General features: G+C 47.8%; 1 protein-coding gene across 1 annotated transcript; it reads right to left on the minus strand.

Moving 5' to 3' along the window:
* Positions 1-1,245: 1,245 nt before the first annotated feature.
* LOC145337287 (zinc-binding protein A33-like) lies at positions 1,246-26,056 on the minus strand. Its single transcript, XM_080182078.1, has 6 exons — positions 25,682-26,056; positions 23,173-23,268; positions 13,015-13,248; positions 4,753-4,775; positions 4,544-4,659; positions 1,246-1,834 (listed from the first exon to the last, which is right to left on the minus strand). Exons 1-6 carry the CDS (start codon positions 26,054-26,056, stop codon positions 1,257-1,259), a joined length of 1,422 nt encoding a protein of 473 aa, XP_080038204.1. The 3' UTR covers positions 1,246-1,256.
* Between the last annotated feature and the right edge of the window lie 390 nt (positions 26,057-26,446).

Here is a 26,446-nt window from a genome sequence, read left to right on the forward strand (position 1 = left end):
TCAACTCAGAGTGAACTCCAGGTCGAGCACCTCCTGCTCCCACCCCTCGATCCTGGTCTTCTGTCCCCTCATTGAACCCCTCACAGTCTCCCGACAGAAGATGTGAACCTTCTGCGAGACGTCAGCTCCAACCATCGGTTGAGGGTCAGCTGGACTTTGCCACGAGCTGTCAGCTCGGAATTCCCAGAATTCCCTGAGGGAGATGAAGGGGAGTCCCCCACTGACGATGGACTCTAAATCCTCCTCGGTGCCCTCCACTAAGTCCCAGTCCTCCTCAGTCTTCTCACTATCAGTGACCACCAGCCCTCACCCCAGTCATACCAGCCTCTGTCACCATCCCCCTCCCAGGATCGAGGGCAGAGAGCCGCTCCCTGGGCTGCTCTGGAGGTTCTGGGTCAGAGAGTGACAGTGGTTCTGGGCTCCGCTCCACCTCAGGCACCGGGTCACACAGTGACTGAGGGAAAAGCTCTAACCCCAGAACAAGCAACCCCAGGTTTAAAATCAGAGATGGAGAAAGGGGGCTTTCCCCCTACCCCACCCCCCCAACCGAGTGACCCAGTGTGTGGCACCTTCCCCTCCCCCACCCAGTGATCCAGTGTGTGGGGCCTTCCACTCCCCCACCCAGTGACCCAGTGTGTGGGGCCTTCCCCTCCCCCACCCAGTGATCCAGTGTGTGGGGCCTTCCCCTCCCCCACCCAGTGACCCAGTGTGTGGCACCTTCCCCTCCCCCACCCAGTGATCCAGTGTGTGGGGTCTTCCCCTCCCCCACCCAGTGACCCAGTGTGTGGGGCCTTCCCCTCCCCCACCCAGTGACCCAGTGTGTGGGGCCTTCCCCTCCCCCACCCAGTGACCCAGTGTGTGGGGCCTTCCCCTCCCCCACCCAGTGACCCAGTGTGTGGGGTCTTTTTAATCAATTCCTCGATCAGGTCGAGCAGGTCCTGGGGGATATCAGCCCGTGTCCGGGTGGGCTCAGCCTCATCGACCTCGCCCGTCCCAGCCTCCAGTGTGTCCGACTTGGTGACGAGTGACTGGATTATATCGAGTGGATCCTCCGGCCCTCCCTCAGGCAGGGGTCCTCACACATCCCCGGGAGTTACAGGCCGGACCGGAGGGATCCGTCTCACCCTCCCGAGGAATGGACGACCCCCGCTGACAGTGTGTGATAATGGGAGGGGGGCAGGATCTGCTAAGGACACCAACCCCTCTTCCACAGAGGAACAAACCCCACCCCCACCCCCACCGACATGAAACTGTCTTTATTTGGATGAAGGGTTAAAACCCTCATCCTCCTGGATTGTTACTGTCCGGGGACAGATTTTCAGGGGTTCTGTGTTTTTACCCCCATCAGTGAGATATGGACTGAAATAAGGATAGAGTTTCTCAGTGAATGTACCAGTGAAAGTGTAGATATGGGACTTGTTATCCGAGTTATAAAAGGACACCTTCCCTCCCTCATAATCCAGACAGACTCGAATCTTTCTCGGATTCACACTCAGATCTAAATGTTTCCATGGTTTCTCACAAGCCCAGTATTTATTCCTCTTTCTCAGTGCCATTGCCCAGTATCCGGAACCTGGATACAGGGTGATTTTCCCTTTCCTATTGATGGATTCCTTGGCCACACCCACACTCCACTTTGTCTTGTTTCCCACCTCCACCTCCCAGGAATGTTTTCCTGATGTGAATCCCTCTGATCCCAGGACACGGAGATAGTAATTAAATCTCTCCGGATTGTTAGGGAGCTGCTGCCGTTTCCCGGTGTATCTCACGGTGCTCAGGTCCTCAGACAGGAGAAGTTCAGGATGGGCTGTATTAGGGTCGAAGGTGACTGGAGCTGGGAACAGATGGACACGGATAAAATGTTAGTCAGACTCATTGTAACTTTCACAGCCGGTTAGTGATTGGGAAAATCAGCAATGATCCAGAATTAGAAATTCATCCCCCGGGGAAGAGCTTAAACAGCGCACAGGGGAAAGGGGAAGACACTACCCGGGGGGAAGGTTTTACCCGGACACCACACCCTGCAGTGAGGTTGAGGAAACCCCGTGACAGAGAGAGAGAAATGGAGACAGGCTGGGGGGGCGGGGTCAGACTGGGGGCGGAGCCAGGATGGGGCGGGACTAGGCGGGGGCAGGGCCTGAATGGGGGGTGTGGCATTGCCAGGGGCGGGTCATATCTCTGGGTGGGGGGGCGGGGCCGGGGCCCAGGAGAACTGAATGAGGGATCTGTAAAAACGATGGAAGAGAAACAGAGAGAGAGACAGAGCGACAGGCAGAGAGAGGGGGGCTCGTCTGCTGGTGACACGAATGCGACCCCTGAAGGTGCCTCCCCTCCTGTGTCCTGATGCGACCCGGAGGGACCTGCCATCCTGTCCAATGGCTGCAAGAGAGAGAAAGCTGGACTGGGAGAACAGGGACATGAAACACAGAGAGAGACAGAGAGAGAGAGAGACAGACAGAGAGAGAGAGAGAGACGGAGTGAAGCAACATCAGGTTGTTACAGAAACAAGCAGCCACACTTGGACCGTGCTGAATACAAGAGACGGATTAAAGAGCGAGAGAGTCAAGTCAATGGTGGTTTAGTCTGTGCCGTGTCCCCGGGGCTGGTTGGAGAAGTGAGTGTTCCTCAGTTTGAGGGATAGTGAGTTAGAAACCGGACAGTCCGGCAGCCCCTGTTAGAAGCCCCTGATCCACCAAAACCTGTGGCTCCCCTTGTACAGCGGAGGGAAACTCCAGTCACTGATGACGGGGCCCCACCGAGGGGGCAGCGAGAGGGGAAGCGCTTTAAACCCGGGGAAAAGCAGATCATCCCGACCTGTTTCAATTGTGGGGGAAGTGGACAGTTTGTCCGAGAGTGGAGGAAACCAATGAAGGGCCAGAGTCAGGGGACTCGGAGTCAAGAGACACCCGAGACAAACACCCCGAGTTTCCGGAAATCCCACAGATGAATGAAATGGTGTCAGCACGAAAACACTCCCCAGGGTCAGGTCCATGTGGCCCAGGGAGAGGGTGTCCCGGGAAATTCAGCAGGAAGGGACTGTACCCAGCCTGAGTATCCTTGTCCACTCAGGTATGATGAGTGTGATAGACAATGTGTAGATATTATAGTGGAGGGAGAGAAAGGTAGTAGAGACAGGAGTGTCCAACACGGGAGTAGATTCACCCTCTCCTATGATCTACAGGAGGATCCATTATATTGGGAAGATTTACAGCTGATACAGGGGCTGGAGCGATATCCAAACCTTTAGGTTTTAGGGTGGGACCCCCTCCAGACAAAGTGGACATGGGTTTTAGTGAGATGGTGGCCATCGGGGGGCCGGATCGGCGATTAGAGGCCGGGTCCGGTCATCGGGAGGCCAACAGATACCGGGTCTGACCATCAGGCGACCGGGGGAGGTGAGGGGGGGATGCGCTTGTCAACCAATCTCCCGGCAGACTGAGAAATCAATGCATGTGCACTCGCCCCACCAACGGAAATCCCTTGACTCTGTGATACACTCAGTGCCGAAAATTCATTCAACTAAACTCGCCCAAAACACAGATGGGAAAATCTCCCGTATTCCCGCCTGTTGGGAGCTTAGTTTTTGGGGAAAATCATCCCGCCCCGTGTCCCAGCCACAAAACCAACAGACTTTCCTTAAGGTCGTGGGGAAAGAGCTGGAAAAGGCAGTAGCCTCTCGAGTGGAACAGGGAGTATTGGGACTGAGATGACAAATGTGAAAAGGCTTTCATTAAACTGAAAATGGACTTGCAGACTGGCCCAGCTCTGGGAGCTGTGGACCCCGACAAGGACTTTTATCTGGAAGCTGCAGCCACTGACATCAGTTTCAGTGAAGTCCTTCTGCAGGAAACAAACAGTCACTTGTGACCGGGAACCGATGTGAGCAGAGTCCCAGCAGACCTGGAAAAGGGATTTTCCACCTGTGAGGGACATCTGTTAGTGAGCTGTTGGACAGTGAAACATTTTACTGTTTTCGCCCGCACCCAGTCTCTTACATTACTGACCCACCACAATCCAATCCAACTATTGTGAGACACAAAAATCACAGAAGGAACAGGATCTAGTGTCAGAATAACCAGCTGGACTTTATTACTAAGTGGGAAAAACATGAAAGTAAACAGAATGGATGACCCTAAACTCACAGCTCATCTCAACTATCCAGGAGAAGCCCATACTTGTACTGTACAGGGTGTTTGGGAAACTGGGGGAGGATTCAGGGCAGGAATTAACCCTGAGGGATGAGATATTTATGTTGATGGCTCTAGTTTTGTGGAAGAAGGAAAAAGAAAAACAGAATGCTGGATTAATGATCCACAAAGGGAGGTTGAATGGACAATATCCTTTCCCAATACTGTGTGTTCAGCAGGTGGAGCTGGTCCTGTGACTCTCTGATCTGTCAATTCTGTATTTTAACAGAAAATTGACTGAAGTAAAATCTAATCCGTTACAAATACAATTGTATATTTATTTTAAAAAGACCAGTCCTTTCTACTAATGATCGAGAGAGCTGTCTAATAGCTGGTGTCAGGAAGCTCACACCCACCTGTATTAATCACCGTCAGCATCTTTTTCCACACTCTGTACTGCAGTGAGCAAATGTACTTCCCCACATTTATTAAAGGGTAAACCCTCTGTGGCTCTGGGAGAGTTTGTTTCACTCTGAAACAGGAGATAAAGGTCAGTGTTGGATCATTCCAGACTGGGGGAGAAATATGTTAGAAATAAAAATCACATCAAGGGTGTAAATTTTACCTTTTCTGTATATCCGGAAATTTCTGTGGAACAAGAACAATTATTACTGTTTATGTTTGGAGAACATTTTATCACAAAAAGTAAAGTAAGAGACTGGATTCCACAGAAAAGTACATTTTACATATAGAAAGTTATGGGACTGCCTCTTCCTGGACCGTGAGTTACTCCACAATATTACAAATGAGTCGATCTTCCTGCTCAACATGACTCACAGAGTGGGATTTTCCAGCTGCACTCACCCCTCATCCAGAAAATCCCACCCGAGGTCAACGGACTTGTGCATGATTTGCTCCCCACCCACTACAATTCCCATGGTGGGCAGGATGTGAACCTTTCCCCTGCAGAGTTACAATCCAATTGTAAAGTCCTGATCAATATCCAATAACTGGAATTAATTGATTGTTTGAAGAGATTCACTTTAATGTTTTCATTTTATAATTTGTATGTGTCCTGGACACAAATGTTTTTGTGAACCTTTCCCAGTGTTATCCAATAGAAATCACTGTCCTTTGTCACAATGACAAAGTGCACAGAAGGGTGTGTTGTCTGCCTGGTGCTCGGGTACAGGATGTCGCAGCTGGGCTGCAGAGGAATCTGGAGTGGGAGGGTGAGAACCCAGTTGTGGTGGTACATGTGGGTGCCAGCGACGTAGGCAAAGTGCGGACTGAGGATCTGGGGAGGGAGTATGAGAAGCTGGGAATGGAATTAAAAAGTAGAACCGACAAGGTGGTCTTCTCTGGGCTACTGCCTGAACCGAGTGCAGACGGGCGTAGGGTTGACAGGATAAAGGAAGTGAATGGGTGGCTCAGAGATTGGTGTGGGAGGAATGGGATCGAATTTATGGGGCATTGGCACCAGTATTGGGGTAGGTGGGACTTGTTCGGGCGGGATGGGGTTGGTCTGAATCGTGCTGGGACCAGAGTGCTGGCGAATCGAGTAAAGAGAACTGTAGACAGGGCTTTAAACTAATTAGGGGGGGGGAGGGTGCGAGGGTAGGTGATGTTAGGAGGTCTACAGTTAAGGATAGGGTACAGGTAAGGGAAGAGGCTGAGGATGTCCCAAGTGGTGGCGTTACGGCAAATAGGGTCCAGAAGAAGGCTGGGATGAAAGCGCTTTATCTGAATGCACGAAGCATTCGGAATAAAGTGGATGAGCTGGTGGCGCAGATCGACACAAATGGATACGATCTGGTGGCCATTACAGAGACGTGGCTGCAAGGTGACAGGGACTGGGAGATGAATGTACAGGGCTATCAAGTGTTTAGGAAGGATAGGCAGGAGGAAAGAGGGGGTGGCGTAGCTCTGCTGATTAAGGACAGCATCAAGGTGGTAGCAAGGGATGATATCGGAGCCAAAGAGCAGAAAGTGGAATCGTTGTGGGTGGAGATTAGGAACAGCAAAGGGAGGAAGACGCTGGTGGGTGTCGTCTATAGGCCCCCGAATAATGATCTGGAGGTGGGGCGGGCTGTTAACGCGCAAATAAGTGCGGCGTGCAGGAATGGGACGGCAGTAGTTATGGGGGATTTCAATCTGCATATTGATTGGTCGACCCATGTTGGACGAGGTGGGCTCGAGGAGGAGTTCTTGGAATGCTGCCGGGATAGTTTCCTGGAACAGTGTGTGTTGGAGCCGACGAGGGAGCGAGCTATCTTGGATCTGGTGCTATGTAATGAGGCGGGTAGAATTAGGGACCTTGAGGTGAAGGATCCTCTTGGAGAGAGTGATCATTGTATGGTGGAGTTTCTGTTGCAGATGGAGGAGGAGAAAGTGGGTTCCCGGACACGTGTCCTTTGTTTGAATAGAGGGGAGTATGGTAGGATGAGAGAAGAATTGGCGAATGTGGACTGGGGGAGCGCGTTGGAAGGTAGGTCTGCTGAGGAGCAGTGGAGGATCTTTAAGGAGATCTTTCTTGGTGCTCAGCAGAAATTTATTCCGATGGTTAAAAAGGACAGTAGGAAGAGAGGTAATAAGCCGTGGATAACGAAGGAGGTGAAGGAAAGTGTTAAATTAAAAGCGGAGGAATTTAGAGTAGCTAAGAGCAGTGGGCGAGAAGAGGATTGGGAAAGGTTTAAATGTCAACAAAGATTGACAAAAAAGTTGATAAAGGAGGGTAGAAGAAGCTATGAAGCTGGGCTAGCACTTAATATAAAAAAGGATAGCAAGAGTTTTTATAAATATATAAAAAGGAAGAGGCTGGCTAGGGTGAACGTTGGTCCCTTAGCGGATGAGAAAGGGGACCTAGTGGTAGGGGATGGGGATATGGCTAAGGTCTTGAATAACTTTTTTGTTTCTGTCTTCACGGAGGAGGACGTGAATAATTTGCCGGGTGTTAGCGATGGAAAGGTGGTAGGACTGGAGGGTCTTAATGACATTACTGTTACTAGAGAGGTGGTGCGCGACAGACTGGAGGGGCTGATTGTGGACAAGTCCCCAGGACCGGATGGAATGCATCCGAGGGTTCTGAAAGAAATGGCGGAGGTGATAGTGGATGCCTTGGTGGTTATTTTCCAGACGTCGCTGGATTCCGGGGAAGTGCCGGAGGATTGGAAAACGGCTAATGTTACGCCGTTGTTTAAGAAGGGTGCCAGGCAAAAGGCGGGGAATTACAGGCCGGTTAGTTTAACGTCTGTGGTAGGTAAAATGTTAGAATCCGTCATTAAGGAGGAAATTGCGAGGCATCTTGAAGGGAATTGCTTGATAGGGCAGACGCAACACGGTTTCATTAAAGGGAAGTCGTGTCTGACCAATTTACTGGAGTTCTATGAGGATGTGTCTAGGGCGGTGGATAGAGGAGAGCCGGTGGATGTGGTCTTTCTGGATTTTCAGAAGGCGTTTGATAAGGTACCTCACAAGAGGTTACTGCAGAAGGTCAGAGGACATGGAGTTGGGGGTAGGGTGTTAGCGTGGATAGAGGATTGGTTGTCAAATAGGAGGCAGAGAGTGGGGGTCAATGGGTGCTATTCGGATTGGCGGTTGGTGACTAGTGGGGTGCCCCAGGGGTCGGTGCTGGGGCCTCAGCTATTTACCATTTATATAGATGATCTGGAGGAGGGAACCGAGTGTAGGGTGTCGAAATTTGCTGATGACACCAAGATTGGGGGAAAGGCAAATTGTGCGGAGGGTGTGGAGAGTCTGCAGAAGGATCTAGATAGGCTGGGCGAATGGGCCAGGAAATGGCAAATGGAATTTAATGTTGGCAAGTGTGAGGTGGTCCACTTTGGTAGGAAGAATGGTAGGAAGGACTATTACTTACGTGGCGAAAAACTGCAGCAGGCGACGGTGCAGAGGGACCTCGGGGTCCTTGTGCATGAGTCGCAAAAACCCAGCCTGCAGGTGCAGCAGGTGGTCAGGAAGGCGAATGGGATGCTGGCCTTCATAGCGAGGGGGATTGAATATAAAAGTAGGGAGGTCTTGCTGCAGCTGTATAGGGCATTGGTGAGGCCGCAGCTGGAGTACTGTGTGCAGTTTTGGGCGCCGCACCTGCGCAAGGATATTTTGGCCTTGGAGGGAGTGCAGAGGAGGTTTACTAGGCTGATACCGGAGTTGAGGGGGTTGAGCTATGAGGAGAGGCTGAATAAACTAGGCTTGTACTCGTTAGAGTTTAGAAGAATGAGGGGAGATCTCATTGAGACGTATAAGATGATGAATGGGATGGATAGGATAGAGGTGGAAAGACTCTTCCCGCTCAAAAAAGACAGTAGGACTAGGGGGCACAGCCTCAAGATAAAGGGGGGGCAGTTCAGAACGGAGTTGAGGAGGAACTTCTTCACTCAAAGGGTGGTGAATCTCTGGAATTCTCTGCCCGTTGAAGTGGTGGAGGCTGCCTCGCTAAATATTTTTAAGAAGCGGGTTGATGGGTTTTTGATAAGAGAGGGGATTAAGGGTTATGGGGAGAGGGCGGGAAAGTGGAACTGAGCCACGACAGATCAGCCATGATCTTATTGAATGGCGGGGCAGGCTCGAAGGGCCAGATGGCCTACTCCTGCTCCTATTTCTTATGTTCTTATGTTCTTAAATCACTATCTATCCGAGAAAGATGGATAAAGCTCCAAAGTTAGTTTTACGTTCAGCCTTGGGGCTCATCAAACTTGCATTTGAATCTTTGTCTGCAGTTATCCTATTTTGTACTTTGCATTGGTGTTCAAAAGGAGAGGGATACATGGATCGGTGGTGTCTCAGAGGGATATGTAAACCCTTTAGAACAAGTCGTCATTACGAGGGAGGAAATGTTAGCTGTATTAAAAAGCATTAAGGTAGACAAATCCCCAGGGCCAGATGGCATCTATCTCAGCTAACTGAGGGAGACAAGAGATGAAATTACCGGTCCTTTAACATAAATCTTTGCTTCCTCGTTGGCCACAGGTGAGGTCCCAGAGGATTGGAGGATAGCCAATGTTGTCCTGTTATTTAAGAAGAGTAGCAAGGATAATCTGTGTAATTATGGTTCAGTGAGCTTGATGTCAGTGATAGTGAAATTGTTGGAGAAGACTCTTAGGATCTATACATATTTGGAACTGAATGGTCTTATTCGCGACCGACACAAGGTTTTGCATGAGGGAGGTCATCTCTCACTAATTTAATTGAGTCTTTTGACGAGGTGACAAAAATGATTGATGAGGGAAGGGGTGTGGATGTTGTCTACATGGACGTTAGTAAAGCATTTGACAAGGTCCCTCATGGCAGGTTGGTGCAAAAGATTTAACCACATGGGATCAAGGGTGAACTAGCTAGATGGACTCAGAATTGGCTTGGCCATAGAAGACAGAGGATAACGGTGGAAGGATGCTTTTCTAAATGGAGGTCTGTAACTGGTATGTTCCGCAGGGATCAGTGTTGGGACTTCTGTTGTTTGTAATCTATATTAATGACTTGGAAGAAAACATAGCTGGTCTGATTAGCAAGTTTGTGGATGATACTAAGTTTGCTGGAGTTGTGGATAGTGATGAAGATTGTTAGAGAGTACAGCAGGATACAGATAGGATGGACAATTGGGTGGAGAAATGGCAGATGGAATTTAATCCGGACAAATGCGAAGTGATGCATCTTGGTAGATCCAATTCAGGTGGGAGCTGTAAAATAAATTCCAGAACAATCAGGAGCATAGACACAGAGAGAGGTTTGGGTGTGCAGGTCCACAGATCCCTAAAAGTGTCAGCAAAGATGCAAAAGGTGGTGAAGAAAGCATATGGCATGCTTACCTTCATTGGCTGGGGCACCGAGTATCAAAGTTGGCAAATTATGTTAGTTATATAAAACATTGGTTCACCCAGATTTGTAATATGTGTCCAATTCTGGTTACCACACAACCAGGAAGATGTGGAGGCTTTGGAGAGAGAAAAGGTTTACCAGGATGTTTCCTGGTATGGAGGGTATTAGCTATGAGGAGAGATTGAATAAAGTGGGATTGTTCTCCCTGGAAAGACGGAGGCTGAGGGATGACATGAAAGAAGTTTATAAAATTATGAGGGGCATAGATAAGGTGAATTTTTGGAAGCTTTTTCCCAGGACACAAATGACAATTATAAGGGACACAAGTTCAAGATAAGAGGGGAAAGGTTCAGTGGAGACGTGCGGGGGAAGGTTTTTTACACAGAGGACAGTATTGGCCTGGAATGCACCGCCAAGGGTGTTGATTGAGGCAGATACATTTGCGACATTTAAAACTCATCTGGATTGACACATAAACAGACAGGGAATAGAGAGATACAGACAGTTGGTCTAGATAGGACGTGATTGGTGCAGGCTTGGAGGGTCGAAGGGCCTGTTCCTGTACTGTACTGTTCCTCGTTTTTTGTTCAGATAGAGTGTCAGAGCACTTAGTGTAAGCTGGAAAGCTGAAGCATACAGAATGAATTCTAATGTCAGCTACACTTGCTGTGAGTCACACTGAGCTCAATGAGCAACCAGCTGAGTGGGAACTCCATTGTCACAGGGAGCGGCTTTCAGCTGAGATGTTAAACCGAGCTCTCTGCTGTCTGTTCAGGTGAAGGTAAAAGGTCATAAGACTGGAGCAGGAGAAGGTCTTTGACAGAATATTGCACACCTAGATGATGGATGTGCTCTCCAAAATGGGGTTTGGGAGAGAATCTGAATCCAACTGCTCGACACAAACACCAGTAGTGCAGTTTCAGTTAATGGGTGAGAATCAGAAAGCTTTCCAATTAAATCTGTAGTCAGGCAGGGCTGCCCCTCTCTCCTGTTTGTGTGTTGTTTAGAATCATTTGCTGAGTCCACCAGGAAGAATTCAAATATAAGAGCAGTGACAATCCCAGGCAGCAGAGGCACTGTGCTTGGATGATGTTGCCGTCTTTTGCTCGGATCCGCTGTTGATGCACAAACATCAACATCTGCAACCAGTTCAAACAGGCCTGGGAAGCCATGGTAAATCGTGGGAAGAGTGAGGCCATGTTCTTTGGGAACTGGGTGGATCAACAATTAGTCTCCTTTACTGTCAAATCAGGCAGCTTGAGGATACTGGAAATATGGTTTGGAGGGATCAGGGCATGCATTAGAATCTGGAGAGAGCGAGTAGCGATAATGAACCAAAACCTGGGTATATGGGAATGATGCTCCCTCTCCATTGCAGGCAAGAAGCTGGTCATCAGGTGTGAGGTGCTCTCAGTATTGGTGTACATGGCACAGGTCAGACTCGTTCCCCACTCCTGTGTGTGGCAATCACGCAAGCCATTTTCTGCTGCATTTGGGGGTCAAAAATGGACCATGTTTGTAGTGATATACAAACCTCTAGATAAAGGGGAGAAAAGCATGCCAAACATTGTCCGAATCCTGATGGCCACCTTTGTGTCTGGCTGCATGAAGCTGTGCGTAGATCCTCGGTACGCAAACATTAGGTGCCTCTACGTACTGAGGTTCTATCTGTCCTCAGTATTGTAAAGAATGGGTCTGGCCACATTGCCACAGAACGTTCCAAGTACTTAGACTGTGCCATACCACCTTCCTTCATGGAAACGTTTATGTGGAGAAACATCTTTGATGATAAGCCCATCTGGCAGTGGTCAGCATGCCTAGAGGCCCTGAAGGGAAAGGAGATGGTGGATCCTGTTGGATGGTTCCCTGAGCAGACTGTTAAGGTCATGTGGCAGAACACCTCATCACCAGAAATTTCAAACAAGTACCAAAACCTAACTTGGCTGGTAGTGAGAAAGGCCCTCCCGTCAGATCCTTCCTACAGGCATGAGTCTCACCCCATCTGCACATTGCCCTTGAAGAGACTGTTGTCCACCCTCTTGTGAAATCAGCCTTTGCAAAGAAGGTGTGGAGAAAGATGAGGTGGTTTTGTCAAGATTCATCATGAGCAGCTCCGTGATACAGGACTCTGTGCTCTACGGGCTGTTCCCAGGGATACACTCCAATATAATCATCAGCTGCTGCTGGAGAATCATCAACGCCGTGAAAGACACTCTTTGGTCTGCCCGAAACTTGTTGGCCTTCCAGCGCAAGAAACTGCAGACTGGCACATTCCAAAGCTCAGGACGATGTGCTGAGGGACGCACTGAAGCTTGGGGCAGCTGCTGCAGAATCCCACTGGGGAAGGTCACTGTCTAAGACCTTTCAACCACAGTAAAGTGAAGGGAGCAGAACCCTCTTGGACCAAATGAGTCACTGAATGTATACAGTAAATATTATCCTTCTCACAATTGTATTCATGCAACTCAGGGTGCAACTTGATCTCTGCAGATAATCTTTCAATACCTTAGCACCATCTGTAAGGGCCATTTTGAAATGTCCATAATGTTTCTTTGTGTTGAAGTAGCTCAATGTTTAACAGAATGTAGATAAAGAAGCTGAATAATTGCACTTTGTGTGATGGTCATTTTGAAATGTTTGGCGTGTTCTTTAAGATATTTTATGAATAAAGTATATTTTTGCAATCATAAAGCAAAGCCTGGCAGGATCCTGGATTGTTGTTCCCAGTCTCAGACCAACAGCTGTACTGGAAATGTACACTCAGGGGAGAATGGTCTGATCATTCTGAGGGTTTCTCACTTTGTATGAAGCTGATTTTCTTCATTGTTTAATTTGATGAAACTATCCCTCTATAATATTACTCTAAACAAGCTCCAGATTTCGTCATTTCCATGTTAAAGACAGCCGTTAGTGATCTTAGTGTGAGACAGAGAAATCCAAATGTCACAGGTGATTGGGGTAATTTTGGTCAGTGAGTTTTATATTCTAGATTTTGATGACACAACCTGCTCATTCTTCAAGACGGTGAAGCAGAGAAAAATAAAGAAACAGTTACCGTTAAAAACTTGATGTTGTCCTGTTCACTCAGCTCTTGTTCAATATTCTGAACAGTGACTGAAAGCGATGAGATTTCCTCCGTTATCTTCTCAATCCTCTCCTTCATCTCCTGACTCTTTTTCTCTTTCTCAAGTTTCAGATCTTCCAACACAATCCTCTCTTCCTCACGGAGAAACTGGTGAAGTTTTTCAAATTCAGCTTTAATCTGTTTCTCTGTCTTTACACTTTGATCCTTTAGAAAATATCAGTGAGATTGAAAAATCAAATGAGGATGTTTAAAAGGTTGTTCAGCCTGAGCAGTTCTGTCCATATCAGAATATTAGAGAGAAAAACTTCCCAATCCTGTTAATTTCCAATCCTGATAATTTGACAAAGAACAAAGAAAATTACAGCACAGGAACAGGTCCTTTGGCCCTCCAAGCCTGCACCGACCATGCTGCCCAAGTGAACTAAAACCCCCTACCCTTGCAGGGACCATATCCCTCCATTCCCATCCTATTCATGTATTTATCAAGATGCCCCTTAAAATTCACCATCATATCTGCTTCCACTACCTCCCCTGGCAACGAGTTCCAGGCACCCACCACCCTCTATATAAAAAACTTGCCTCTTACACTCCTTTAAACCTTGTCCCTCGCACTTTCAACCTACGCCCGCTAGTAATTGATTCTTCGACCCTCGGAAAAAGCTGCTGACTAACCATTCTGTCCATGCCTGTCATAATGTTGTAGACTTCTATCAGGTCTCCCCTCAACCTCCGTCGCTCCAGTGAGAGCAAACCAAGTTTCTCCAAAGCTAATTCTTGTAGCTAATGCTCTACATACCATCCTGGTAAATTTTTTCTGTACCCTCTCTAAAACCTTCACATCCTTCTGGTAGTGTGCCGACCAGATCTGAACACTATATTCCAAGGGCACTGCAGCCTATTGTGCTGACAGTCCAGCCTTCGCAGGGCAGGTTCACTAAGATTCTGTGAAGCTGCAACATGACTTGCCAATTTTTAAACTCAGTGCTCTGGCTGATGAAGGTAAGCATGCCGTGTGCCTTCTTGACTACCTTCTCTACCTGCATTGTCACTCTCAGTGACCTGTGTACCTGCACACCCAGATCCCTCTGCCTATCAGTACTCTTAAGGAATCTGCCATTTACTGTATATTTCCCGTCTGTATTGGACCTTCCAAATGCATTACCTCACATTTGTCCGGATTAAACTCCATCTGCCATCTCTCCGTCCAAGTGTCCAACCAATCTATATTTTGCTGTATCCTCTGACAGTCTCCATCGCTATCCACAATTCCACCAACCTTTGTGTCGCCCACAAACTTATTAGTCAAACCAGTTATATTTTCCTCCAAATCATTTATACACATATTACAAACAGCAAAGGTCCCAACACTGATCCCAGAGGAACTCCACTTGTCACAGCCTTCCATTCAGAAACACACCCTTCCACTGCTACCCTCTGTCTTCTATGACCAAGCCAGTGGGGCTGTTTATCTGATTTATTTTATATAAAGAATATTATTCCTTAATGTAGTGACATCTAGTTAATCGATTAGATGTTTAGACAAATGATTACCAGATGGTCACTTATTCAAGAGAGGGAGCTTTAACTGGGGGATCGAGTTGCTGATTTCTCTGTTTGCTTTAGTAGGGACTATTTTTTGATTTAAAATCTAGGTTTTAGATTCTTTCTCAAATAAAAACACCTCCTGTATGGCCTGATGTTCCTCTCGGGGTGCACCCGAAGTCAGTGTGGGTGGGAGCAGATGTGAAACTGTTCCTGTTGTTAATGTGAGATTACACTGGGTGACCAATTCAGGCCTGGCCAGAGTGTAACGCGTCTGCTAGTTGGGCTAACACTGTGCGCAGGTGTGAATGTGTCGGGCACTGGGTCCAATGAGGAACGGGCAGGAGGTTTAATTCGGAGGAGACAATTCCCTGAAGACTGGCTGGAGTTGTGGGGGAAGCTGAGTGAGGTTTATTTAACAGTTATAAATAGCTGTGTATAGTCACTCCATCGGCACCAGGAAGGCAGGGAAAGCGTGTGGGCAAGTTGGGTGGGCTACCTGCCCCCTGTTTCACCAATGCGTGCCTGGATGTGCTAGTGCAGGATGTCAGTGCCAAGTGGCACATTTGGATGCTCAGGGAAAGAAAGTGCCCCACCTGACAAAGAAGGCCTGGTCGGTGACTACCACCCAGGTCAGTGGACACCAGGTTGTGGTGCTGTACCTAGCTGCTGTGCTGCAAAAGGTTTGATAATCTTCTGTGGTTGATAAGGGTTAGTGCAGAGATGGCATGGACCTGTGTAGAGGTGTAGTTAGGTGTTCAGTCTCCTCAGTGCTCAGAGGTCTGAGTATGTGTATCAACTGCACTGAAACCTGCCCTGCTAAGGCTGGACTGTCAGCACAATAGGCTGTGGTGCTTTGCAGGCGAAGGTGTGCCAGTGTTTAATGGTCTGCCAATTGCCAATGTGAGGGAGGGGACATTGTGAATGAACCTTAAGAAAGATGGAAGTCTCCCCTGTCAGGAGAAGACAAGTCACAAAGCTGCAGAGTGCCGCTGAGCCAGTGGGGGAATCCCCAATCTGCTGGTCCTCACTCAGAGTGAGAGAAATGCTCTCGAGTTGAATTTCCACCAGCCAGCTCATTCCTCCAGTCCTGGTGAGATCTGGGATGAAGGTAAGAGTGCAGGTCCCAGATGTGTGTGCCATAGGAACATGTCATGGGACCCTCATTAGAAAGTGAGCTGCCCCAGCCAGAGTGGCCTCTGAAGCTCCAATACAGACAGTACAACATCACTCCAGTGTCTCAACAGGCAGCCTTGCATGTGTAGTGACGTTGATGATGGAATTGACTGATGTGGCTTCTTTCCACAGATGAGCCAACTGCACCAGCCGCAGTCCACCCCAAGCACCTCCCCCTAAGCGCCAAGGGAACATTGCTCCGGCGCCTGTGTCACGCTGTACCTCAGAGCCAGGCATCAGTTCAGATACTCACATGTTGGTGGGTGTTAGGTCATCACCTTTACAGGTGGTGCACAGTGGTGAGGGTCCAGCACACCCACATGAGGAGGTGGAAGAGGCAAAGTGATCCCAGGATGCTGACATTGGGAGCACTGCTGAAGACCAGGACCATGCTGAGTCCGGGGCAGATGGTGAGCCTCTGAAGCTGCATATCCAGCGGGATGCGTGGGCAGAAAGGGCAGAGATCCACGAGGATCTGAATGCCATGGTCTCCATCATTGAGGAATCTGTGTGGAACCTGAGCACTGTGTTAACCCTGAGCACTGAGTGCACAGCCTCCTCAATTGACAGAGTGACGACTGAAGAGACAGCTTAACGGACACCCTCAGGAATTCCAGGGGAAGTGTTTGAACCTGCAAACCAGCGCACTGACTGCGACCTCAGGAGATCACTGCCAGTGTGAGTGATGGATGAGGAACCAAGTGTCTCTGCTAAGTGCTGTCCATCACTGATGAGCAGAGAGGTCCAAATGCAATTCACGCTGCTGGCTGAGCTTCCTGTTGTTTCTATGGTTCCTCAGGGTTAGGCAAGGTGAGTTACCGGTCAAATTTTTCAAAGTGTGTCCATAGGTCTAAGGGTAGTCAAATAAATGGCAGGGAGACGTGTCAGCTGTGTAAGGTGCAATATGTGGGAGTTCCTGGAGACACAGCATCTCCAGAGAGTCCACATCTGCACCAAATGTCTGGAGTTGCAGCGTTTGAGGGCCCGGGTTAGGCAACTGGAGTTGAGGCTGGAGGATTTATTTTTAGTGAGGGAAAATGAGGCACTAATGAATAGGAACCAGATTCAAGAGGGGATCCCAGAGCCAAGGAGGGGGGATGGGTGGGTTACAGTTAGGAAGGGGAAAAAGAAGAGGAGTAATGTTCCAAAGACTACCCCAGGGGTAGTCTCTCAAGATAGCAGGGGTAAGGCACCAACTGAGGTGGAAAGGGCACAAGGGGAAGAGGAAAATGCCTCAGAGGGAAGGAAGGGGGCTGGATGTGAGATAGTGGTGGGGGACGGGAGGGTTAGAGGAATTGATAGGCGGTTCTGTGGGCAAAAGCGGGACTCCAGGATGGTGGTCTGCCTCCCTGGAGCAGGGGTACAGGATGTGTCGGAGAGGGTAGAGGGAATGTTGAAGTGCCAAGGGACCCAGGCGGATGTAATTATACATGTAGGAGAGAAGGACATAGGAAGGAAGAGTAGGGGGGAAATACGTATGCAGTTCAGGGAGTTGGGAGCCAGGCTGAAGTGCAGGGCCTCCAGGGTGGTGATCTCTGGGCTGTTGCCAGTGCCCAGCAATAGCAGGGATAAGAATAATGAGATCCTGCAGCTGAATGCGTGGCTGAGGGATTGGTGCAGGACTGAGGGTTTTAGTTTTGTTGACCATTGGGAAGTCTTTGCAAAGGAAGGGCACTTGTATAAGAGGGATAGGGAACACTTAAATGGGAAGGGGACACATATTTTAGCTGGGAGGTTGGCTGGAGTATTTAAGCAGGGTTTAAACTAGTATGGCGGTGGGGTGGGGAGGAGAGAGACAGCTCAGGCACTGGGAGTGAGTTGGAGGTCAGGGGAAGTCTAGATGATAGGAAGATCCCCCAGGAGAAGAAGGATCCGAGAGGGCCTGAGGGTCTTAGGTGCATCTGTTTTAATGCGAGGAGTGTGACGGGAAAGTCGGATGAACTTCGGGCCTTGATGTTCGCGAGGAATTTAGATGTGGTGGCAGTGACAGAGACGTGGTTAAAGGAGGGGCAGGACTGGCAGCTAAATATTCCAGGGTATAAGTGTTTTAGGCGTGATAGAGGTGGGTTGAAAAGAGGAGGGGGAGTGGCACTCTTAGTTAGGGAGCAGATCACAGCGGTGCAGAGGGAGGATAACATGGAGGGGCTGGAAATTGAGTCTCTGTGGGTGGAGTTGAGGAATAGGAAGGGGGCCATTACTATGCTAGGAGTGTACTATAGGCCGATAGCCCGCGGGCAGTGGAAGAGGGTATACGTAGGGACATTTTGGATAAGTGTAGGAAGAACAGGGTTGTTGTAGTGGGAGATTTTAATCTCCCTGGGATGGATTGGAAGGTGCCTAGAGCTGGGGGGTCTGATGGGGAGGAATTCGTAAGATGTGTATTGGAAGGATCCTTGCAACAGTATGTAGATAGCCCGACTAGAGAGGGGGCGATACTGGATTTAGTTCTGGGAAATGAGCCGGGTCAGGTGGTTGAGGTTGCGGTAGGTGAACATGTGGCTAATAGTGACCACAACTCCGTCTACTTTAGGATACGAATGGAAAAAGACGAGAGCTGTCCTCAGGGGAGGGTGCTAAATTGGGGGAAGGCTAGATACAGCCGGATTAGGCAGGAGCTTAGGGATACAGACTGGGATAGGCTGTTGGAAGGCAAGACCACGTTAGGCATGTGGGAGTCTTTCAAGGGAAAACTGCAAAGGGTGCAGGAAAGGCATGTGCCAGTTAGGAGAAAGGATGGGAAAGGTAGGATTAGGGAACCGTGGATTACTAGAGATATAGAAGACCTGGTTAGGAAGAAACGAGAGGCATATGTCAGGTCTAAGCAGCTGGGAACGGAGAGAGCGTTGGAGGAATACAGAGAGAGAAGGAGGGATCTCAAACGGGGAGTTAGGAGAGCAAAGAGGGGGCATGAGATGGCTTTGGCAGGTAGGGTTAAGGAGAATCCAAAGGCATTTTACTCCTATCTTAAGAACAAAAGGATGGCTGGGGTAAAATCGGTCCTCTCAGGGATAGACGTGGGGAATTGTGCTTAGAGGCAGAGGGAATGGGGGAGATCCTGAATGTATACTTTGCGTCGGAATTCACGAAGGAGAGGGGCTTGATGTCTAGTACGGTCATTGAGGGAGCAGTAGACCAATTGAAAGATCTATCGATTACGAGGGAAGAAGTGTTAGGGCTTTTAGATGGCATTAAAACCGATAAATCTCCGGGGCCTGATTGCATTTATCCTAGGCTGCTTAGAGAGGTGCGGGATGAGATTGCTGGGCCTCTGACGCGAATCTTTGTCTCTTCTTTGGACACAGGTGAGGTCCCAGAGGACTGGAGGATAGCAAACGTGGTACCGTTGTTTAAAAAGGGTAGGAGGGATAGCCCGGGTAACTATAGGCTGGTGAGCTTAATGTCAGAGGTAGGTAAGTTGATGGAGAAGACTCTTAGGGATAGGATGTCTGTGCACTTAGAGCGTTGCGATCTGATTAAGGATACGCAGCATGGCTTTGTCAAGGGAAAGGCTTGCCTTACAAATCTGGTAGAATTCTTTGAGGAGGTGACAAAAACGGTCGACAAAGGACGAGCCGTTGATGTCGTCTATATGGATTTCAGTAGGCATTTGACAAAGTCCCTCATGATAGGTTGGTACAGAAGATTAAAGCTCATGGGATATGTGGTCAGGTATCTAGATGGGTAGAGAACTGGCTTGCAAAGAGGAGTCAGAGAGTAGTAGTGGAGGGGTCTTTTTCTAGCTGGAGGTCTGTCACTAGTGGTGTGCCGCAGGGCTCAGGACTGGGACCTCTTCTCTTTGTAGTGTATATAAATGATTTGGAAGAGGGAGTAGGTGGTGTGATCAGCAGATTCGCTGATGACACCAAGATGGCTGGATTGGCGGGCAGTGAGGAGCAGTGTCTGGCAATACAGCGGGATATTGATAGGCTGGTTGATTGGGCAGATACATGGCAAATGGAGTTTAATCCGGATAAATGTGAGGTGATGCATTTTGGCCGGAATAATGTAGGGGGAGTTATATGGTAAAGGGTAAACCTGTAAGGAGTATAGAATCGCAGTGAGACCTAGGGGTGCAAGTGCACAAGTCTTTGAAGGTGGCAGTGCAAGTGGAGAGTGTGGTGAAGAAAGCCTATGGTATGTTAGCCTTTATAGGAAGGGGTATAGAATATAAGAGCTGGAGTCTAATGTTGCAGTTGTACAGAACATTGGTTAGGCCGCATTTGGAGTACTGCGTCCAGTTCTGGTCGCCTTACTACCGGAAGGACGTGGAGACTCTGGAGAGAGTGCAGAGGAGGTTTACCAGGATGTTGCCTGGTATGGAAGGACTCAGGTATGAGGAAAGATTGAAGAAATTGGGGCTCTTTTCCCTTGAAAGACGCCGACTGAGGGCAGATCTAATAGAGGTATATAAGATTATGAAGGGTATAGATAGAGTAAACAGAGGTAAGCTATTTCCTATGATAGAGACACGTAGGACAAGCGGCCATGGACTTAAGGTTAGGGGGGAGACGTACAACACAGATATTAGAGGGAGGTTTTTCACACAGAGGGTAGTGGGGGTATGGAATGCTCTGCCAAGTGAGGTGGTGGAGGCAAACACGCTAGAGTCATTTAAGAGTAACTTGGACAGGCACATGACTGGGTTGGAGATGGGTGGATATTGGAGATTGTTTTAAATAAGGGTCATTAGCATTGGGGTGTCCCTGGTAATGTAAATGGGTATGGTATGATAATGTTTTTTCTCTTTTCATTCACAGGTTTTAAGTCGGTCCACCTCGTGTCCAACGAGGGACATACACGTGATGGATCGTACTGGGGCTGCTCTTGGTTGTTCGAGATTGGCCTCATGCTTCATGTCGTTAGTGTGTGCCTAAACTGGACAAGATACTGGGCAAGACGACAGCTCAGTGACTATCGCTGATTGCCGTGCAGACACATGGATTTGGGCCGGTGTCTGTGGGAGTTTGCGCATTCTCCCCGTGCTCGCGAGGGTTTTCTCTGGGTGCTCCGGTTTCCTCCCACACCCCAAAGATGTGCTATTCGGCTGGTTGGCAGGAATAAATTGTCCCGAAATCAGTTTCCCTCAATCTGGATGGCCATAAAACAATAGACAGGGGTCGTAGGTGGAGAGGGGGACTGGTGGTGTTGAGATGGCGGCGCGGGCTCGTTGGGCCGAAGGGCCCGTTTCCCAGGCTGATTTTGTTCTTTGTTCTCACAGGGCATTCCGAACGAGGGCAGCAGCTTCTCCACTCTTTGCCGTGATGAAGCCACAGTTCCTGCGGAATGGCCAGCCATGGGGCTGGATTCTCCCTCCCAGCCGGAGACAACTCAGGCTCCACCAGTCAGAGGACTACCACCAACAGACACCTGGACAGCAAAGTCAGCAGGCTGCCTCCAATGTCACTGCCAGAGAGGGGAGAAGGGGAAAGTCATGGTGAGGGGTGCACTAAGACACAGCACCCAGAGGCGTCAATCTAAGGCACCTTCAGCACAATAGGGACGTGTCATGGGTGACATTATTTGTCATTTTGAAGTGTGTGTTAGGGATGGCAAATGTATACGTTCTTTTCCTGTTAATCTAAGCTAATGTAAGCATTTTCTTTACTGTAATGGGCTGAGGTGTTTTGAACAGTCGCCAGATGCTGCATGGGCTTGTAACTGTATAGTGTTTGCAATCCTTTGGATCAGTCAAAGTATCAGAAGCGCATCTTGAGCAATCCACTGGACCTCTGCACCACCACTCTCGAGGATGCATAAGTCCCTATCCCTGGAGAGGCGTAACCTCCAATGTCATGGACCTCAGACATTATTACAGGTTGGTGCTCTGCTTGTATACTCTAACCAATGAGTAATGGTGTCTGTGGCATCCCCACCTGCCTTGGTCTCCCTGCTGAGCCCCACCACCAACTCAGCCTGTGCCTCTCAACGGTCTCTGGCTGGGATCCTGCCTGCACTCGCCTTGCCTCCTCTCCCTCCTCTCCCTCCTGTTCCTCTTCAGAGGAGATCACACCAGCTGAATACATTCTCCCCATTAGAGCAGATACAGAGGGATCACTTGCTCCAATCCTCACGGAAATTTTCTTGTGATGATGCAGTCCCGAAATGCTGAAAGGGCACGCTAATAAAAGCTAAAGAATTACTGAGAAACTCAGGAACAACTCTGTACTCACACAACAATGAGCTCACAATGAGAGAAAGTGTTGCTGCTCTGTGGGCCGCATACGATTTTTACACGTGCGTGGTGATGTCGGGAAATCGTACTCAATGTCGTTTCATGAAATTTTATTCTCGAACCAGGTCAGATACACATCCAAGCATAAAATTCTGGCCCACTTCCAGATTATCAATCCTTTCTTCATTTGAAAGACCCTTATCAGGTCCCCCTCTCCCCCCCGCCATTCCCCATAATCTTTTTCAGAGAAAAGAGCCACAGCCAGTTCAATCTTTCCAATTTAAACTCTTTTAAATTTTAAAGTTTATTTGTTAGTGTCACAAGTCAGCTTACATTAACACTGCAATGCAGTTACTCTGAAAATCCTCTAGTTGCCACACTCCGGCACCTTTTCGGGTACACTGAGGGTGCATCTAGTCAGCACATCTTTCGAACTGTGGAGGAAATGGGAGCACCCAGAGGAAACCCATGCAGAAAGGATATTATTAAACTAGAAAGAGTGCAGAAAAGATTTACTAGGATGCTACCGGGACTTGATGGTTTGAGTTATAAGGAGAGGCTGGATAGACTGGGACATTTTTCTCTGGAGCGTAGGAGGCTGAGGGGTGACCTTATAGAGGTCTATAAAATAATGAGGGGTGCAGATCAGCTAGATAGTCAATATCTTTTCCCAAAGGTAGGGGAGTCCAGAACTAGAGGGCGTAGGTTTAGGGTGAGAGGGGAGAGATACAGAAGTGTTTAGAGGGGCAATTTTTTCACAAAGAGGGTGGTGAGTGTCTGGAAGAAGCTGCCAGAGGTAGTAGTAGAGGCGGATACAATTTTATCTTTTAAAAAACATTTAGATAGTTACAAGGGTACGATGGATACGGGCCAAATGTGGGCAATTGGGATTAGCTGAGGGGTTTTAAAAAAAAGGGCGGCATGGACAAGTTGGGCCGAAGGGCCTGTTTCCATGCTGTAAATCTCTATGAATCTATGACTCTATGACACGGGGAGAACGTGCAGACTTTGCACAGTCAGTGACCCAAACCACGAATCGAATCCAGGTCCCTAGTGCTCTGAGGCAGCAGTGCTAACCTCTGTGTCACCGTGCCGCCCACATAGTTCCAGGATCAACCTTGTGAATATTTTATACACCATCTCCACTCTCTCTTTATATCTATAATATGAACACAGGATCCTGCATCTTGTAATTCTGTAAGTGTATAGAATGGAAAGTAAAATAAAATCAGAAATACCTGAATGTGGGTTAATGTTTTCTCGTAATCACTTTTTACAGCGCAGCATTCCTCCTTCTTGTCCTGGACTGGCTTCAGTGAGTTTCGCAGTTCTTCCTAAACAAAAACATCAGTTAATTTGTACAATTTTCAGAAATACACACCCAAAAATTAAATAACACTTGGTTAAAATTAAAATTCTCTGAGCTCTCAGGTTTTTATGAGGCTTCAGTTTCTTCACGTGCAGCAGTTTGATGTCGACTTTCAGTTTGCTGTCTGTGTAAAACTGGTGTTTGGGATCAGTCACCAGATTTAGGCACCACCTGACTTTCTAAACATTGAAATTAGGAATATCAAAGAATAATATGTTGCTCAAGGTATGAAGTTCAACCATGCTTTGATTTTTATGTCTTAAACTGATTTAAAATAGTATTGTGATTTAAACTGAAACTGATTTAAAATAGTATTAAGTCACAGGTAGATAGATTTCTGATCGATAAGGGAATTAAGGGTTATGGGGAGCAGGCGGGTAAGTGGAACTGATCCACTTCAGATCAGCCATGACCTTATTGAATGGCAGGGCAGGCTCGAGGGGCTAGATGGCCTACTCCTGCTCCTATTTCTTATGTTCTTATGTAGTATTCAGAAATTATCTCTACTGTTAATGTGTTCATTCAACTGTTCAGCTTGTTGCCTTTCTGTTTCTGCCTCTTACTAATAAACAACTCTGATGCCGACATCATAAAGTCAAGAAGTGATTACCACAGAAGTTCTGTTTTTTGTAATAAAATGTTAACCGAGTGAGTTGGTCATATCTCAAAAAGTGTGACACATTCAGCAATAGTTACCATACCAGGCAGTTTTATCTATTTTGGGTTGCTTCTGAAATAGAACAAATCAACTGGTTTTACAAGGCAGGCTTTCTTCGTGGATGCAGCTTGCTGTTGGCTGAGTTCTCAAAACATCTACAGTTGGATGCTTCTGATATAGTTTTTTTCCTTTTCGATCTTCCCGTATCTGAACCAGCCTCTTAAAGTAAAGTTTATTTGTTAGTCACAAGTTGGTTTACATTAACACTGCAATGAAGTTACTGTAAAATTCCCCTAGTCACCACACTTTGGCGCCTGTTCAGGCCAATGCTCCTCACCAGCATTTCTTTCAGACTGTGGGAGGAAACCAGATCCCCTGGAGGAAGCCCACCCAGGGAGAACATGTAAACTCCACACAGACAATGACCCAAGCCGGGAATTGAACCAGTGTCCCTGGTGCTGTGAAGCATCAGTGCTAACCACTGTGCCACCATTCTTCAGAAGTGAAACTTAATTACCTTCATTTCGTGAGTTTCCATTTTAGAATGTAAATGCAAAGTCTCCTCCTTTGAAATGCTAATACATCTTCAGACCCTTTATGTTCGATTTCACATTGTTACCAGTTTGCCCTCGGAAAGCATCTGTTTGACCTGTTGCTAGTCTCATCAAAAGTACGAGCACTAGCTGCACTAACCTATCCAAACCGCCCCTGACTTTAAGCAGTCCAATCGTTTTTTAAAACATATAACCAGTCAAAAATATTCCAATTTACTGGATGTACCTGATATTTTCATGTGATCATTATTTTTCTCCAGCAGCTTGTATATTTCTTGCCTTTTGAATATCTCTGAATCTGCTCTATTATTGACAGTAGTGCCCTCACTTGACTAGGCCTCAAACTCTGCAACTTCCTCCTTAAAACTCTGTCTTTCTTCTTCAGAGACATTCCAGAGAAACTACCTCTGTGACCAAAGTTTTGACCATCTATCGTAAGATCCCCTTATCACATAGAATCATAAACTCCCTACGATGCAGAGGGAAGCCATTTGACCCATCAGCCTGCACCGACACTCTGACAGAGCATCTTCCCCAGCCTCTATCCCCGTAACCTCACGTATTAACCCCGCTAATCCCCCTAACATATAGATCTTGGGGATACCAAGTGGCAATTTAGAATGGCCAACCAACCTAACCTGCACATCTTTGGAATGTGGGAGGAAACCAAAGCATCGGAGAAAACCCACACAGACATGGAGAGAATGCGCAAACTCCACACAGTCCCTCAAGAATTGACCCTGGTTCCCGGCAGTGCAAGGCAGCAGTGTAACCACTGTGTGCCGCCGTGCCACCCCAATTTGGGAGGCAGGAGATTTCCCAGTGCACTGGGAGATCGGGGACCTTGTATAATGGCACGCCAAGATCTCTGCAGCTGGCTTTACCAGCGAGCTCAGGCTCCATCTCCTACCCGCTACTGGCAAGAACTGCATTCTGGCTTTTTTTTTGCACTAAGTGCCATAAGATTGCAACTGGCAGCTCGCTGAAAACAACCATCATGATTCTCTCTCATTTCTTGCCTGTAACTTTGAATTCTTTTGTAAACTTGCACCCTGAGGAATTAAATAATAAATATTGAGAGATACTCAAACCCAAATCTATGACTGTTCCCTGTTGAGGATTCTGTTATCTGTTTCTGTGTTTTATTTTACACAGGATCTCCTCACCTTAAACTCTTCAGCAGCTTCTTCCACTGGCAGCATCTCGTGGTTTTGATGATTTTTTGAAGTCTGACAAACGACACAGATGGGCTGATTGTCAGTTTTACAAAATAATTTCAGCTTCTCCTGGTGACGGCTGCATTCCAGCTGAATTTTATCACCTTTGTCACTTTTTACAAACAGTTCCACCATGTTGGAGAGAGTGCGGTTGGGTCTCAGGTCCCTGGAGGAAGTTTCCTTTCTACAGATGGGGCAGGAGGCAGTGACAGCTTCCTCCCAGTACTGGGTTATACAGGATCGACAGAAGTTGTGATCACAGTCGATTAAAACAGGATCTTTATACAGATCGTGGCAAACAGCACAGGAAAGTTCATCTTCCATCTCGACAGACTGATCACCTTGTCTCTGCTCTGAGTAAAATGGTGATCAACGTTCAGTGAAATACTTTCAGTTTCATTTCCTGACTTCAGCAGTAATATTATTATAAACCACACCCAGAAAAGGGTGTGGAAAATACGTAACAGAAATCAGATAAACCCAAGTTAGTCACAAATTGTGTTCGGGAATCTGCCACCCTGACAGGCCGGCTCTTGTAAAAATGTAGATTTTTATTACCATAATTGTCGATCTCATGTAAAAGTCAGCCTACAACATCGAGCCAAAAAATTCAAACTCTATTTCTACTTGATGACACTGGCTGACTCTCTCACTCGCTGACCCCCGTCACTCGCTGACCCCCCTCACTCACTGACTCTCCCTCACTCGCTGACC

The sequence above is a fragment of the Carcharhinus amblyrhynchos genome, unplaced genomic scaffold (genome assembly GCF_965287045.1).
Source record: "Carcharhinus amblyrhynchos unplaced genomic scaffold, sCarAmb.v2.hapA scaffold_45, whole genome shotgun sequence".
NCBI classification, from domain to species: domain Eukaryota; kingdom Metazoa; phylum Chordata; class Chondrichthyes; order Carcharhiniformes; family Carcharhinidae; genus Carcharhinus; species Carcharhinus amblyrhynchos.